Here is a 19,229-nt window from a genome sequence, read left to right on the forward strand (position 1 = left end):
CGCCGCAAAGTGTCTCACGGATGTTCCAGAGATGCTTTGCGGATAATTGAATTCCTCCCTTAGAGTAGAGCAGTTCTGGACAGTTAGTGACTTCGGAGGGACCTGCCGGATCGGGGGAAAATTGTTCCCCACTTCAGTTGAACTTTATCATAACTTAACTACACTCTAGATTTTAGGTAGAGGTTTGCTTCCTCACTTGTGAGTGCCCATGCAATATCACACTTGGCATGATGTAATTATGTGTTGTATGTATGTCAAATAAATACATCTTTTACAACATTGTGTATGTGACCCTATGGGGCATATTCAATTCTTTGAAGTCCCCGCGGAATTAAAACCATTACCGTTATTACGGTAATAGTAAGCTGGATTTCAGCTCGTGGCTTAGGGAGCTGAACGGTATTTACGCGCACTGTTACCGTAATAATTGAATATGCCCCTGTGTGCTTTCTATTTTTACGTTTACATCATTCATTGCTTTTTATTATTGCATTTGAATATAATTTGCTAAAATATTATTGAATAAATATTTGATACATTTATCAGTGCAATAATACAGAAAATAATCATTCTAAAAGACATAAAAAATAGTCATAAATATTTATTGATTTATGCTATATTACTACCAGTGAACTATTTCCTTATTCACCTCCCCAGATCCTAGAGGGCAGGCATTTTATTTTGGCTCCATGGTCCATCTCAGAGCTTGGATGAAAACCATAGGTGAGCAAAGATGCCGATTGGGGGCGTGGGGGTCAGAGGTCAAGCAAAAGAAGCAACTCTGTGACTTCTGCTTGGTCCTAAAGCGCACAGCCTTTCTCCCAGTCATTTTAAAGAGGCAAACTTAAATGTGCAGTTTTAAGGCACCCCGGCATCCTTAAGGTTCTTAAAATACATTTAGTTTGGTTATTTAGAAACTGACAGATGCTCATCAATAATAAGATAGTATAACCCTTATCACCTTTGTGGATTTTGTTTGTGGGGTTAAATGTGCAAAATAGATCCAAAGGTTACGTTTTTCAAATATTACTAAGCTACTCTGACATATGACTGCTAAAAACAGTCCACAAAGGTACTTATTCTTTAAAGTTACAGTAGTGAGTTTCCCAAAGGATGAAAATCCTTCTATTTGTTTAGTCATACAAAGTTATCAGAAACTTACCAAAATACACACTCTCTTTCAGGATGGCTGTCGAAAAGGTAAATTCTCTTTACATATAGTTCATTTTTTAAATCTTTACACTCATCTATACTTTCTGACATTGGTAATGACATCTGTAAGTGGATTAACTCGTTGTGTGATAAAACTTAACCGCAGGAATAAAAAGCACAGCTTAGTTGGAGACTAGTGTACAGTACAGTACATAGGTGTGTAGTCCTGATTTATACATACCTATCTTTTTGAACTCCATGTTAACAAGTTCTAACCAGCAGGTGTCCACCTCATCAAGGTCATATCTGCCAGATCCCTGCAGTGTGGTCTGGAAGTCCCCTGGACACTGTGATCCAGGTAAAGAGTTGTTCTTTCCCAGTGGGGGGGATTCCTCCAATGCTTCAATCAACCTATGCAAGGAGAAAAGCATAATAGTGTTACAACTACTCAGAAAAAAAGAAAAATTGGATTCCAGGTTAATTTAATAATACCAACACAATATACAATGGGACGTTCCTTTATTTACAGGGGTATGTGCCTCTAAGAGTATGTGACACAAATATAACTTTACTGAAGTAAGTCTTTAACATAGAATAATTATGACAGTTTCTGCAATGAGAGTATACTGGTTTGGATTTAGGCAGCAGCTGTAATGCATTTAGGATTAAGAAAAATGTAAGAGGACAAGTAATCAATTTAACTCCTGTACATTACAGACTTTTTAATAGTCCCTTTCCCCACTGACACAAAAAAGTCATGTCTCAATGTATTATATTTTACATCAATTAACCCATTTGTTGCCAAGGCATTTTTAAAACACCACTCGTTTCATTATAACCCAAGACTAGAATGAGCAACCAATTGTGTAAAATAGCACATTTTTCATTTCGTTACTAAACAAAACTTGATTAAACAGTTGAAAACAGTGGACTGTCATGTCAAGCACAAAAAAAAAAAAAAAAAAGAGCCCCCGAAGCCCTTCTCCTATCTACTTCAAAGTTATTTACTGCTTGCTGGTCAAACAAGACAACAGGTAATAACTAAACAAGAGCCACCTCCTGTGGGAGGGGACTCCGCTCCATCATATTAGGGTGCTTCCGGTTACTCTAAAGCCGTGAGGGTGAGATCTGTGCGCTATTATTATTGGTTGATTCAGATACGTTGCTGAAGTTCACTCTAGAATAAGCAACCACCAATATTAACCATTCACAGCATAGGTTTCTTTTGATTAGTTACTCTCAGATCACTAACAAGTTTGCTTTTCACATAGAACAATTAGGAGAATTTAGTGTAAAAATGGGGCTCTATATTCTGGACAAGGGTCTATATTATATGCTGGACAATTGTATTTTCTATACATGGGTGCTAGTATGTAATGGACCATAAGCAGTGTGTATCACAGAGAATTTTGTTTTTTTGCAGACCAGGCACATTAGGCTTATGGATCACACTGTGAAAAAAATGTTTTAGGTGCCAGGTCTGTTCAAAGAAAATGATTTACTTCTCCTTTTAAATTATTCTCTTCTGTAAAGTATATAAAGGGTACTGAAAAGCAATGCTAATTAGAAGCCTAGACAAAAACTTGTACTTGTCCCTCACTTTAATAGAGCGGTAATTAATATGCTTCAAAGCTTCCCTGCAGCATAGTGTACCTTGCACTTAATGAACTCCATTGCATTTAACTGACTGTTAACACTTCAGAACCCTCCAGGCAACAGCCAAATTGATAGGAAGCAAGTGCTTTCCGAAAGTGTACACAGGTCAATTCGTTTACATGACTTTATTTTTAGACTACCTGCATTAAAGCATGTAAAGAATACTTGTTAAATGCTTACAATTAAAGCAGTGTGTACTCGGCCTTACAGTGCAAAATTTAAGCTTTTTTGTATGTCATATAACGTATAACATGACAGTTACAAATGAGTCATGCTTAAACGCACGAGAGCACTGTGAGAAACTGCTACTTATTAAAAAGTAATGATTTTCCTGATGAGAGAGCTAAATTACGTAATGAAGGTCATCTATTGTTAATACATGTCTGCATGGAAATGCATTAATTGTTAATAGACATCTGTTTATGATTCATCCTACAGAGTCATAAAAAGTATCTCTCCTAGGGATGGCAGGTGTATAAAATGACTGCAGCAACAACAACATGAAGCAATACTGGTGTTCACTTCATTTTATTTGGATGGCAAATAACTTATTATTGTATAATAATCCAGCATGTTCATGGCCACTAATTAAAAAATACATCCATTACAGTTTGACCAACGCGAATATAAAAATCTATATTAATAAAGACAATGCATAATGGCTTGGTTCTTGAACACTATGAACATATAGCAATGCATTTGTTAGTTTACTGCTATGAGAACGACAGCATGAAGACAAACATCTACAAAAAATATTCTGCAGAGGGTAATCAGGAGTATACTGAGGAAAATGGGACTGCTGTGGAGTGTGCTTTCATCTGGGATTACAAGGATTTACACATTGGTAGAAAACTTATGTACATAGGCATTTATGAAGGTTTACATATGTCTTATCCTATATGTAGGATAAGCGCAATACATTTGCATGCTTTAGAACAGAAGCAGTTGAGCTGGGACTCACTCTCTAAAGTCACAGCAACCAGGCATTTCAATAGTCAAAACCACTGTTACTGTTTGACAAGCAGAAGCAGCCCAGCTTCAATGCAAAACTACTTTGGCTCTGCTGTTTGAGATAAAATGTGGGTTCATTGGCAGAAACCTGATTTTTATTGGGCAGAAAACCAGCAACTTAATTAGATGAAATTGTAGAGCTTCCTTTACATTCGTTTTCAACTCTACCAGACCATAGTTATCCCCACTAACCACCAATGAAGAAGCAGTAGTAAAGCTGTAGGGAAGGCATACGACTTATGCTGGTATGGGACAGTGAAAATCAAGATGCTATATTAAGCACAAGACAATAAATAATAGGAATTGTTATCATCTTATTTTCACTGCACCACAAAGGTTCCGCAGCGCTGTACATAGGGGTAGGGTGTAGAACACACATCAAAATGACAAGATAATATAAGTATAAAAGTAATAAAATTATATAAATACAAACAATAAATTTATATAACAACCTGCAAAATTACAAAATTAGGTAAGGAAGGAAAACACTAAGAGACAGTGGCCTGATCACACTGGAGGCGGTGGGTAAAACAGAATGGGTTAGCAGTGCTGGTGGATGAAACAGAGTGGAGGAGCAGAGGTGGAGGATGCAGAGGCAGGAGAGTTAGAAGAAGGGCTGGAAGGCTTGAAATAAAAGATGAATTTTACAGGCACATTTAAAGGCTTGGAGATTAGTAGATAATCTAATTGGGCGTAGGAGTATTTTCCACAGATTGGGAGCAGCACATGAGAAACCCCAAAGGCAGTAAGTGATGGGTAGATGTTATCAGTGAGGAGGTGAAACAGCAGTCACTTGCAGCATGGAGTGGGCAGGAGGGTGGGTGTGTGTGGAAATGAGGTTGGATTAGAAGTGGTTGAGGGCTTTGTAGGTGAGGCTAAGGCATTTAAAGAGGATTTTGAAGTGGACATCGAGCCAGTGTAGTAATTGGAATAGAGAGGTGTGGGCAGTTAGAGCAGCAAGAGAGGAAAAGAGTCTGTCAGCAGCATTGAGAACAGATTGAAGTGGGGGAGATAAGGAAGAAAGCAAAGACAGAGAGGAGAAGGTTATAGTAATAAATGTGAGATATGATGAGCGAGTGGATGAGAGTTTTAGTTACACCCAGGTTGAGAAAGGGCCTGATCCTGGACTTATCAAGAAGGTGGTAGCACAGGATAGGGAAAGTGGCTAAATGTGCGGAGTGGAGGAGAGGAAGGAGTCGAGAATGACACCTGGGCAGCAGACTTGAATGACAGGGGAGAGGTTGGTATTCTCAACAGAGAGGGAGAGGATGGAAGGTGAGAGGAAATCAAAACAGCATTTATCAATACAGTTTTGATTTCCGTCTTAGCCATGTTTAGCTTAGGTAACTGCTGGAACATCCAAGAGGAGACGGCTGAGACAACTGGAGACACAAGTGATGGGGTTGTTGGTTTAGTACAGGGCTGTGGGCAGGGCCGGACTGGCCATCTGGTACTTCAGGCAAATGCCAGAAGGGCCGGTCTGAGCTGTCAGTGCACTGACACTTCCTGGTCACATGTGCTGCACGCGGCACATGTCACCAGTATAGGACCTGGAAGGAAGCTGACGAAGAGCTGAGAGAAGCAGACAGGCAAGAAGCAGAGAAGGTAAGTCCAGAAACCGGGGGGAGAGAAAGGGTGCCAGACAGAAAACGAGGGAGAAGAGAAAGATTGCCACACAGGAAACGGGGGGGGGGGGGATATTATTTTGCCTACTACTGTGATCACTATTGGGGCATAATATCAACTGGGGGCACTATTGGGGCATAATATAAACTGGGGGCACTGTTGGGGCATAATATCAACTGGGGGCACTACAGTGTGGTATAATATGATTTGTGGCACTACTGTGTGGTATAATATGATTTGGGGGCACTGCTGTGTGGTATAATGATTTTGGGGCACTATTGTATGGCATATGATTTTGGGGCACTACTGTGTGGCATAATATCAACTGGGGGCACTATTGGGGCATAATTTCAACTGGAGGCACTTTTGTGGCATAATATCAACTGGGGGCACTACTGTGTGGTATAATATGATTTTGGGGCACTACTGTGTGGTATAATATGATTTGGGGGCACTACTGTGTGGTATAATGATTTTGGTGCACTATTGTGTGGCATAATATGATTTTGGGGCACTACTGTGTGGCATAATATTAGCTGGGGACATGTACTCAGGCATGAGGGAAGGAGGAGAATGTTAATATAATGTGGGAGTTAGGCTATTAATTTAATGGTGGAGTTTAGGTGGGGGCTATTTTTTTTAATTGGTGCTATTTTATTTGTGGAGTGATGTGGGTTAATTTAATATTGGGGCCTAGCAATTTAAGATGGGGTGATTGGATCTTTAATTAAATGCTGGGGTGGTTTGGGGGCTATTAATTGAAAGTGGAGCGGTTTGGGAAAAAAATGTCTATTTATTAAATGTGAATATGAATTATTTAATGGCAGTGATGGTTGCGGGAAATAGGTATATTTATTAAACGTAAATGTTATTTAATTTATTGCTGGGGTTGTTCGGAGGGAGGGAAATAGGTTTAATTATCGTCATCAGCAGCTATTTATATTAAATGTGAATACTAGTATTTTAATGTTGGGGCTGGAGGGAGGCCTAACTATAAAACATTGGTTGTATTATTAAACGTTGCAGTTTTCTAAATTACATGTACCCATTTTTTTTTTACCAAATAGGGCCTCGAACATTTCAGGATCCAGACAAGCAGCAACTAAAGACACCAGCAGCCACAGGTGGTGAAAGTAACAAGACAGGTAGGAGGGAGCAGGACAGTCTGCCAACTGTCCTGAATCTGTGGGGAAGTCCCGAGTTTTGGTGACTGTCTCGTTTTGTGAGATTTGGTCTGACTACAAAGACAGTAGGGAGGTATGTTCCACTTCACACTGTACTGCTTGTGAAGGCAGAGCTGCGTGCAACTAACAGTAGTGCACACAGTATTGCCTGTGTATTTGTCTAACATTTGTCTAAAAAGATAACCAGGTTAATAAATAGGGTCCCCTGTCTTAAATACCTCAGGCCCCCCAAGCGTTAATCCAGCTCTGGATAGCAGGAAGGAGCGGATAGCTGCTCCAAGTCTCTGGATAGGACACAGCCTACAGAGCACACCGAGAAGCTCTAAGTCTCACAAGATTTGGTAATCTCGTGAGACAAAGAGCTTCCCTGCTCACTCTACAGGAACTTCCAACCCTGATGAATGTCAGCAGCACCAGAAGCATAGATAAGTACAGTGGGCTGGAAGTGTCATAATGTGCATGGGGAGATGGTGTGATACATGTAATGTTTTATTTTAATGTATGTATCATTGCCCCATGTAGGCCACACCCACAACACAATGCGGCCAGGCTTGCCCTGAGGAAGCCCACATGGATGGGTGAAACGCGTTGGCTACATTATTTCAACTATCATTTTCAGTTTTTAACTGCGAGCTCGCTTTTTGACTTTTTATAATTCACGGAGGTATATTTTGCCAAATGCGCATGCGCAGAAGTGATTAGGCAATAGACGCAGGAGTGTGACGGACAATCACCCGCGCGGATACCAAATTCCGAAAGACTGGATCTATTGAAAAATTATCAGTCTTCAAGAAACATAACTTCAAGCATGAGATTTACAACTTATCTTTTGGATGCATGAAGAGTGAACGAACGGTTGTGAGTCCAACAGAGTCATCACCTTACCATAGAGAGTTTGTGTTTTTCACGGGACTTCTACCAAGAAACATCGCAACTGTATGTATCTACAGGCTATTAGTAGCTATCCCTGTTGAGATCACATAATAACTCTTTCATTCCCATTTGGGTCTTGCAACATTATATATATTTTGCATACGTACCTGCAATAGCAAGACGTATGTTACATAACGGTTATTGATTAACCATTGTATTTTTAGTTTATATTGTATTAGGAGGTCTAACTGCTTAACTTTATTTTAGGTACTTTGATAAAACTAGTTGCGTAACCCTGATGTACAATATATATGTTGCATATTTTCTGCACGATTGCGGGCTAAAAGAACAGACTATGAAATCCCTTGACTTCATTGGTGTTCCATATGACACTTTATATAGCAATTTTTGGAATCCTTACCACTGTGTCATTCTCCAGCTGTAACTTACCAATATGTGAATTTAGCAAGCAGGCTGTCAAATAAGGAAGTTTTATTTGTCCTCTGTGACATAACATTGAAGACTGCATATGGGAAGGGCCCTAGAAACCTAGACTTGACCTCAAATCTTAAGTAACTGCTCTGTTTTGCTAGCAGACAGATTTTAAACAGGCCCCGAGCACTCACCAACAAATGCCAACAAAGTAATTTAATAGTACAATGCAATACTGTTCAGATCAAAAGCACTCAGCCTGCCACTATTTATTTCAAATGAAGCCAGATAATGAAAGTGAAATCCCCTTTTGCATTTAGCAAAGCTTTAGGGTAGTTATCCTTCTCTCGTACCACAAAAATACAATGTATTATAGTGGCAGAAATTATAGACTGTTCAATCAGTTACAGGCTGCTTTTTTGTGAACATCTTACCTCTATCTGTGGTTGCATTTTTAGAAAGTATAGCAGGGATTCTAGTCAAAACAGCACAGCTATGTTATAAATCAAGTTAAACAATGCAGATAATTGCATTCTAATTTGCATGCACAGATTATAACAATTCCAGTGATTATGAACTCTATCTGAACTGAACTAAATCACACTTTCCAAATTCAGTCTGGAAATGTAGATGGAATATTGGAAGACTTAAAAGGGAAACTAAACATAAATAGTTTTCAAATAAATCAACACCACTCTTTTTAACAGGTATAAAATAAATGCAGGGTTCCAAAGTCTGGGCTCTATAGTACTTGAAAAACTCACCCCTGCCTATGACAATGATGGCCAGTATTCCGGGACTCAACATGCTGGAGAATTATGATAATCATCAAATGTATCCATAAAGCTGATTGGATAACCCGACAGCTCTTAAATCAGCCTTACAGACATATTTGCACTGAGCAGTTAAGTCAGCTGGGAGTATAAGGAATTAGTTACTTAGAAATAAAAATAAAATAAAAATAGAATTTTAGTGTAACCTCATACCTCTGCGTACATTGAACTAAAACACAGTTTAAGGGCAGTGTGTTGGTATGCAGTCATTGAAAAGGCTGCATTATGATACTGCTTGTCCTATCAGATGCACCTTTATTAATCTACTTATATTTAGCTTTCTATCTCTTAAAAAAATTACTAAACCGAAGACCTCTCTATAAGAAGTCAGTTTTGGCAGCAGAAGTAGGATGCAGAGAGAGATTCTCAGTGAAGCATAGATGAAGTCTTTGCCAGATCTTAGATCTCTCACACTGTAATTTTGTTAAGCAGCGTTTTTATAGGAAAGGATAAAAGTATGTCAACTTATGGTACCAAAGTGTGTAAATAACGGTGTGCTGTGTGTACTGCCTCAAGGTAATGTTCCCATTTATGATGATCCTATTTACAGGACATTTACAGACAAAAAAAGTATATGAAAGTAATAATTAATATTAGTGTACATTTTCTCAATAGATTCTGCTCTCAGGTAAATACACCGATGCCTTATAACATTTATTCTTCCTAGCAAGTGTATACTAAAAGTCAAACAAAACAAAACAGCATAAATCAACACTGAGGGTTGGATTTCACTGCTTCAGAAAAATGTACATGAGGTTTCTTGTTCATAAAAATACTGCTATTCCTTAAGGAGAAAGTAGTAGAAATTACGGCAACGATCAAGTCAATGATGATAAGCTTTATTCACCCATACAAACAAGGCACTCTGTCAATCTCTGAAGACCAAGTCATGACTTGAGCAAGGTCTTGAGAAAGTGAACCAAAACATTTCTTTTTTTTTTAAACGGGTCAAGTAAGTTGGTCCAGTGTGTACCGATCTACAAAGGTCTGAACATGTACTTGAAAAATATACTCAGCAAATAACATCACCTGGACAACCTGCACTGTTAGGTGGCCATGAGGACTGGGTTTGGGAAACACTGCTCTAGAAGTCCTACAACCACCACCGGCGAATGGGAACTCTGGGAGCTACGAGCATCACAGACGCCAGCCAGGTTCATTGTCGCCCAGGACAAAGATCATCAGTGTGTTACATGCTTTTAATCTACATTTGGATGTAAGAGCATCTTGTATAGAAATAAATGTGAATCTTTTGTTGTGCTTCACTATGTTTGCCTGCTCTCTTTTTCTATGGTTCAGCTGTAGAATACAAAGCAGCACTTAAGAGATAAGACAAACTATTAGGACACCAGGATGGATGAAATACAGAGATACGGTTACCACCACACAACTGTAAGAACTTTCATCTACTGACATTGTGTGATAATAGCTGTGGGACATAGATTCTTTTACACCTAAGTGGAAGGATTATTCATACCTTATTAAGGACGCTTTCCTGCCATATTAGTAGTGACACATTGTAGTGCATTAGGAGGTATATACTGACACACAGGTTCCAGGTTGGAGGTATATATGTGTTTGCATTATAAGGAACCTACCTGCACCGATTAGGAGACATTCACTCCAGATTTAACTATGAGTCCCCCATAGGCAGAGCCAGCCCACCTTTAATTTTGTTTGGATATTGTTACAGAAACAGAAAGTTCATTCTCTGGATTCAGGGCCTAGGCAGCAGCCGCACACACCAAAATCATATCCTCGAAGCTCTAGCCACCAACAATCCTATTTCAGCAAAAAACATGGTTATAAATTTGAATCATCAATACATGTTTCAGATTTTGTCCAGAATGTCAGATTGCTAAACCTAACAGAAAGAATTAGACGGAAATTGAGCAATTCAATAATGTAAGCAGTAATTTTATGCCCACAGATTTATTGGTTGATCTTGGCAGGGTATTTAATTATTGTAATTAGCAAATCTGAGACTGGTGAGATAACTAGAGAAAAATGGTTCAGAATTATTGTACAATGTGTAGTGTGTGGAATAAGTGGGTTGGTAGAGCCACCTGTCTATTAAGGCTAGACATTTATGACCACTGACTACAGCAAAGGGCAGTTTCAATGTGTTCATAATTATATGAACACAAGCTAACAGCAGGCAATTATGCTTTTTAACAACTATTTAGGAGTGTTAATTGGATGTCACAGAAACAGTTTAGCAGATCTTCTGTATATAAGCATAGAACCTATGCATGCAAATGAAGGCAGTAACACAAGGCAACAAAATGTTTGACCAGCAGGTTGAATCAATAGAATTTCAGCAGAAACATAATGCCATTTGCTAGTGTGCACTGAAAATACTCTCTTTATTTTCAGTTTCCACATCACCAGGTTGAAACCATCCGGGATCTGAAGCATTTATAACAGGCTATTTTTGTTTTCTTGTTTGCATAGTTTAGAAATAATTTTATTACTTTTAATACCATACTGAAAAAAACATTATATTTTGGGGTTAAATTATCAGACCTGATTAAACTCACCCCCTTCTCCACTGGAAGTTAGTGAGCCACCCAAATTATGAGAAGGAGATATCATAACTAAGTTTTCACTGTTCTTAAGAGAATAATGTATCTTGGGATTCATTCTCCAGGATCTGTCGCCATCATTTTCAAATGTAAAACGGAGTAACCCTTATTAATTGAAGTTTGCTCAGGCCACATAAGCAACCCTATATTTGGGTACATCCTAAATTTAGATTTGAAAAAATAAGATGGGTAAGATTAGTTGCGAGTCAGAAGCTTTTTTGTTCTGTAGCAATTTCTGCCATGGGAAAGCCAGGACACCTGAGAGCCCTAAGTAGTAGATAAACAAGCCATTTTTTTTTCTCATTAGATCCAGGAAAATTAGAGCATTTGTCCATTGGCGTTAATCTGCCTTGCCTGACTTGCGCTTTTAACATACTTGCAAAGCATGCAACCACATGTGAAAATAAACTCCATTCTTTTCTATATTCAATCACAGGGTGGCAAGTGTGGGAAACTGCTTATGATTGGCTGTTTCTAACGGGAGTCAGTCTTTCTGCGGCAGGGCTTCTAGCACAGCAGTTTGCATCATCTATTGGGGTTTTTTTTTTTTATTCCAGTGAATTACAAGAATATTTCCACTGCATTACAAGAACAATATTTTCCAGTTCTACTGGATTACAAAGAAATTTTCTTTATTACTATTAATTTATTACTATTAATTTTTGACCGAGTGTTTGTGTTGACTTAACAATTGTGTGTTTTATTTTCAGTTTTAGCATTTTCATATAATGGTAAAGGGACTCTTACCATTATATCAAGACCACTGACGAAAGTTACCCCTCCAGAATTCCCAGTATTCCTCATTACCTAGGTTCCCACAGCCCAAGCACTGGGACTAATAGACCTTGGGATATGCTTTTTTTCTTGCGCACATTAAACACTCATCAGACACATGCGCAAATGCATAGCGTCATTTATGTGTGTTTTTACATGTGGTGTGCACGTGTATTTTTTTATGCAAACATGCTAGTGGGTAAGGGCCATCAGAAACATTAAATCTCTAGTTAGATAAAATAAATGCATGATCTAAGGTTCTAACTCGCTGAAATAGCTCAGTGTCTCCTGCAAAATGACGTGATCACTATGAAGTTCCCAGGAAGAGGCAGTGAGTCAGCATTTGCAACTGAATCAGGAGGTTGCTATTCAGTTTAATTTTAATACGTGCAGTGACTCAGTCTCTTAAGAAATGCAATGGACAAATTACAATGGTTCTGTCACACCAGAAAGAATTTAACAGAGTATGCTATAAAATTAATTTTCATGTTAAGAAATAGGAGCTCTCCTGTTTGTTTGATTTTTCATCTGTCCAATTACTGCTACAACTTTGTGTAGGATCATTACTGCAATTCACTGATTCAGCTCGTTGCTAGGCAAATAGTCATAAGCTTCTTTCTCTCAGTATGGCAGCCTCAGGTGTGCAATCACCTACCACACTCATGCAGCTAATCATCCTGTAGTTATGATTGGTGCTGCTTTCTTTATAAATCTTCCTGGCAGCATACCAACACTGGTGATAGTTCCTGCTTCACCTAGTGTGCCTTGTACCTTGACCTGTTCTGCTATAAGTGAAAATGTGAGGCTCCTTTTACTCCCGGTAGACCATTAATAATTGTACAAACTCCAGGAACATTCATTAGCATTGCAGCCTTACATCACTGGGTCAATTTCTACCATTATCAATGTGGAGTTTGTATGTCCTCCCATGTTTGTGTGGTTTTCACTCGGGAACTCCTGTTTCTTCCCACAAAGTCCAAAAAAAGTACACTAGTAAGTTAATTGACTTCTGTCAAAAATAGCCCTAGTGTGTGTATCTGGTAGGGTATTTAGATTGTAAGCTCTAATGGGATAGAAACTGATGTGAATGGTACCCTAGCCTAGCAGCTGAGCACGCCCAAGGTGACTGTCTCTCCCACTGCAACAATGTGAAGTGCTTTGAATCCTATTGGGAGAAAAATGCTATATAAGTGAATTATTATATCATTATTATCATGACTTAATAATTGCAACCTGTCCTAGTGGCCCACAAGAGGCGCAGAGGGCATTCTAAAGTGGGCAGCTACTCCAAATTGTTGTCCCTAGATGTTGAAAAAAAACATGCTGCTTTCAAACTTTAAAATTATTGAAGGCTGTCCATTTATTTTTGGGTATCAAATTATATTACTGAAAATTAGAGACATTATAATTATCACTACATGTAATCAAATCTATGAAAATGTTATCTTTTATTTTAATAAAATACATTTAAAAGTTTATTTATAATTGACTTTAAAATATATTAAAGATATATTTTATTAGTTTGTGTTTCTGCTGTTCTTATAGGCACAAAAGCAGAAGAGTGATTCACTACAGGAGGCAGGGGAGCCGTGAATAAATTGCCAGGGATTGAGCATAGCGCAATATGTAGCTAGACTTGGAAGCCGAATCTTGCTATTTGCATACAGTGCACACTCATTTTTTAATGCTCTCTCCAGTGAGTAACAAAGGGGTACAAAGCAAGAAGTATATATCCCCCAAAATTAACAAGGTGGACAGGTGGATCAACCAATCATAACAGGGGCTTCTTACTTTTATCAATCACATATAAAAGTGTAGGGAACTACTGTAATTTGTTTATTTTTTTAAAATAACTTTGTGTTGCTGTACTACTTCCAGATTTAAGTATGATGATATATGTTTTTGCACTACAGCACATCAGAACAGGATATAATTCACATACAAAGCTAATTTACTTTCACTCTATACTATAGGGAAGTCTGTGCTTACTGATAGAATGTGAAAAAAAAAAATAGACAATTACATATTTATCACATGATGAGGTTTTGCTATCCATATATAATTTGGTTAGAACTTAATCTCACATATTTACTCCACTTTAGCAAATGAAAACGGACATTTGTAAATAGATTTTGCTTATTTAAACTTAGAACTACAACTTAAAAAAAAATCATTAAAATTGTTTTATTCACTTGACAAGCCTTTTAAGCTCTGTGTTTTATACCTTTTGTGCATTTCTACAAGACTGCTGACAGCTACCTCCCATGTGTTTTGGCACTTGAAGTTAAATGCCCTCACTACAGTTAAATCTGCAAGCATCAATATCTTTACACTGGTCCTCACCACACAATGCTACTTTTTTTCCCCCACAAACGCTTACTGCAAAATGACTCACAACAGTCTTGTTTCTCGACTGCCATAAATAGGGTTTTAAAAACATGGCAGCCATGAATATGTTTTGCACATAGCTGAAGAAGCGCGTAATTACTGAAAGTAGGGCGATGCTGCTTCAGCGAAGAGAACATGAGCCAAGATGTGACCGCTATTACAATAATTCAGTTTGAGGACCATCAAAAACAGACAAGATACAGTAAAAGCTCAATAATCCCTAGGATTGAAAGCTAGCGACTAAATAATCTGGTGAAAGTGCTATTCAGTTACATCTATCTGACAAGGAGGTAACAACTGGTACATGCTGCTGCATACCACAGACAACAAACTATGTGGGTGGGTCCATATAAACATTCTTTTGGTAACTTTCATTACCTAAAATTGACCACATGAATGTTGAATACCTCCTTAAACCTTATATGCAGCATCAGGATTTCATTTTTAGCTATAAAACCCTCACAATTTCACCAATTTAATCATGGACCCTGACAAAAAGACTACTAAATATGGCTTGTCAATGCTTCTTACATATCAACCTACAGTCAGTGCATTTGTTATAAAGTGCTGACCTAAAGGTTGAATTTTGATTAAAGTGCACCAGTAACCTAGCCACAGTAGAGGCAGCAATTGTGTGGGCTCATCAAATGTTCACTTAGTGACTCATGTCTCTGTGGTGTCATTAGTTCCTAGCTAACTTATATACAACTTATTCATTCAGCCCCCGTGTGAAGGAGATGTACACTTTAAAATAGGACTTTTATAAATTATGTTTTTCTTAAAGATGTAATTTCACTGCTACTGTACACCAGTAGTGGACAACAGGATATATTTTAATGGGTTCATGTGTGGCCCCTGGTTACTCAGAAGAGCAGAACATTGCTTTTACAGAAAACCTTTACTTGCAGCTATGACATCAATGAGCTTACACAACTGGTTGATCCATGATTGGCTAGCTATGAACCAGTAATAGTGGTACAAATGATGATTGACCGCACAATGTTGGAGCATTCATGAAGACAGAGGGAGCAGAATTAATTTAATTTAAAATGTTTTGTGCTTGTCCGTTCAGGAACATCACATGCCAACTAGCACATGATTTCCGCGCCCTCATAAGCCAGACTGTTCCGTTTGTTTAAATTAGCCTTACTTCATCTGTACAGAAGGAGAAAGACAAGCAAGACACCCGCTGACCTCCACTGCAGCAGTCACTAAAAAATGATTTCAGTAAAATTTCAAGGTACATTTTGAAAAGGGAATTGTTCTTATTTAGTATAAAGAGCTGTTTTAAAAATAATAAAATAAAGATCAATAACAGAGTTTAAGTGACATGTTGTGATGCCAGAAAAGCAAAATGTACATTTGTAACCATTTGTAATAATATCCGCTTATTGTAACGAACACTGCATAGATCTTCAAATCTTATTCCCTGTCCATGGTACTGAGAAGTGGATGCAAACCCAAGAACCCCTTCCTCACAATTCAGCAATACGGTGATCTTACATCTTGGTACATGACTAGCTTGAGTCACCATCTAGAACTATCTTACTTACCTCCCACCATCATCATCATCTATTTATATAGCGCCACTGAATCCGCAGCGCTGTACAGAGAACCCATTCACATCAGTCCCTGTCCCATTGGAGCTTACAGTCTAAATTCCCTAACACACACACAGACAGACACACACAGACAGACAGACAGACAGACAGACAGACAGACAGACAGACAGACAGACAGACAGACACACACACACACACACACACACACACAGACTAGGGTCAATTATGATAGCAGCCAATTAACCTACCAGTATGTTTTTGGAGTGTGGGAGGAAACCCACTATGTGAGACCTGATCAAGTTATGGCCCGCCAATGTTTTTCTATAGGCCTGGGGTCCCGTAAACTTGGGATTTGGTCCAAAACCCTATCTCTATAACATGTACATGGACCTTTCTATGAAAAATGTAACTGGTTTAAGTAAAGTTAGAGAGTTCATATAAATTACTTTATTTAGAAGCAGGCCACAAAAATGACTCAAAGTTTTAAAGTCACAATGAACCACTTTTCAGAACGGAGCTACATTTCTATAGCACATAACCAACACAGTCAATTAATTTAAAACCACCTTATTGCCATACATGAGTGTAACATGGATATATCATTAATATACTTGTGTGCTCAGCCATTTACACTCTTTAATCTATTCTACAATGTTCTTAGGGATTATCGAAGTGTTTAGTTATTCTGCCTCTTGGAAGTCTGAGTAAGAAATGCAAATGAAAAACAGATGCTAAAAGAGGACACATGATGATTAATCCTTGAACTATTTAAGGGACACTTGTCATTCTAACTTACAAACTCAACTTAGTATTCCCAAAACAGATAAAAGAACAAGAGTTTTAAAATTGGCATTTTTTTTGAACAGAAAAACAAGTGTAATGCTTGTTAGCAAAATCAGTGCTAAATGAGTTTTAAATAAAAGCTATCTTATGTTTATGTACTGCATTAATCCTGTAATTATATAAAACCAGAGAATATGTATTAGAAATACCATGTGTAAAGGCAAAACACTCTTCAGTGACAAATTATGCACTCAGCAGCTGGTTGTAGAAGTCTGTATACAGTATATGAGAGTATCAGGATTTGTGTGTTATTATGAAACAGTGTGAAAAGGTCAGGCCAAATTTATTGAGACAAATTACCCACATGACTAAGAACACCACAATAAATATTCAATCACACTCCCCAAGCTACATCTCAAACCTGTTACTAACATTACCTCTTTCATGTAAAAGTAGATAAAATGCCCAAGATATAAACACAAACATTTGACAGACACCAACAACCGTTTCCGACAGACCTGGTATAGAAAGAACATTTCAAAGTCTTGTTCTATAACAGCACATTGCACAGTAGAGTGATAAGTGATAAATCTAGACAGAAATGAGGGTGAATAAGAGGGGGACTTTTACAGTTGTTATACTTTGCTTATTATTATAAAAAAAATACCAATGTTGTCACCAGGGGCAGGCTGGGCTGGTCCCATACTGGGCTACCTTGGGCTGGGTCACCTGCATTTTTTTTTCCCTTTAAAATGTTGTCTTGCCCCCTGGGCTAAAATCTGCCAGCCCTCCCCTGGATGTCACTGAGGCGGTCCAGGCCAAATATTCATATGAGGCACTGGTTCCAAATGAACAGATAGTCTGTACGGTCACTAATACTGGATACGACTACAAACTGGCTGCTGGTCAGAGCTGGATTAAGGTTCTGGGGGGCCTGGGGCACTTAAGACAGGGGGGCCCCCTACTGTGTAATATGGTCTTCATTTTAGACAAATAAACAGGCAATGCTGTGTGCACTACTGTTAGTTGCATGCAGCTCTGCCATCACAGTATAACAGTGTGAAGTAGGACATACCTCCCAACTGTCCTTGCAGTCAGACCAAATCCTGACTAGGTGAGTCAGTCATCCAAATTCTGGACTGTCCCACCATATTGAGGACAGTTGGCAGACTGTCCTGCTCTCTCCTACCTGCTTCTCACTGTCACCACCTGTGGTTGCTGGTGTCTTAAGCTCAGTTGCTGCTTGTGTAGATTCTGGGATGTCGGGGCCCTATTTTGAAAAAAACAAACAAACGGGTACATAAAGTGTAGGAGTCCCCAAACAGTCCCGTTAATAAATCAATAGCACCCCTTTAATAATTAGGCCTCCCTCCCTGCAACCAGCCCCACATTTGAAATTAAACAAAATTAATACTATTCACTTTTAATAATATAATTATTTTCCCCAAGCAGCCCTGACATTAGATTAATAGCGTACACATTTAATACATAAACGTATTTCCCTCCACACCAAACAGCCTGGCAATAAATGAATAGCATTTACATGTAATAAATAAACCCATTTCTCAAAACCATTGTCAACATTTTATAACTCATATTCACATTTAATAAATAGCACTCCTTTTCCCCAAACTCAGACACACATTAAATACCTCACAATCACTCCACAAATAAATTAATATCCCACCTTCTACCCACTTTACATTAAGAACCCTTTCTTCACACATCCAGCTGTGTTGGGAGAGGCAGACTCTTCTGTTGGCCTTTCTGGCATACTGCAATGTCACAGCTCGTCTTCCTTCATGTTAATGTACACATATAATTAACAACATAACCTTACTATATGTATGTATATATTGGTTATCCCTAACAGCCTACTCCAGCTAAGCATTAGCAGGCCTGGATTTGTGGCAAGGCAACAGAGCTAACATGGAGACATATTAAAATTTTTACATTATGCGTTTCCATATAAAGTAAGTGTGTGTTCAGTGGAGGAGAGCTAACAGAATGAGTGGCCTTAATTTTGTAATTTTTCCCCTAATGCCCACTTTTAGAAATGCTACTTCCCTGGGGCATGGAGAGGGTCCACAATAAATAGAAAATCTAGGTCTGAGCACATCGTACTTCTATGTTCTCAATTTATATCCCAACATCCCACTTCTCAATCCTCTTCTTCCTCTTAATCCTCTATCTTCCCTCTCACTCCTCGTTCCCCACCTACTTAGCATCATCAACCCCCTTCTCATCAGCGTTGGTTTCCCTTCCTTTTTTGTCACTCTGCAACCCCCTCTATGTGCATAATCACCCCCGACTTGTCCATAAATCACCCCCATATTCATAAATCACCCACTCCTTGTCCATAAATCACCC

The 19,229-nt window shown here is 38.5% G+C and overlaps 1 protein-coding gene across 4 annotated transcripts in view; it reads right to left on the minus strand.

The window, feature by feature from the left end:
* The window catches only part of JADE2 (jade family PHD finger 2), a 363,485-nt gene that overhangs the window by 181,733 nt on the left and 162,523 nt on the right, over positions 1-19,229 (minus strand). For all 4 annotated transcript variants that reach the window (XM_075209765.1, XM_075209763.1, XM_075209766.1 and 1 more), the window contains one exon: positions 1,394-1,563. In XM_075209765.1, coding sequence (XP_075065866.1) covers positions 1,394-1,563 — 170 coding nt within the window. The remainder of the gene's footprint in view (positions 1-1,393; positions 1,564-19,229) is intronic.

This window comes from Mixophyes fleayi, chromosome 4, assembly GCF_038048845.1.
Source record: "Mixophyes fleayi isolate aMixFle1 chromosome 4, aMixFle1.hap1, whole genome shotgun sequence".
NCBI classification, from domain to species: Eukaryota; Metazoa; Chordata; class Amphibia; order Anura; family Limnodynastidae; genus Mixophyes; species Mixophyes fleayi.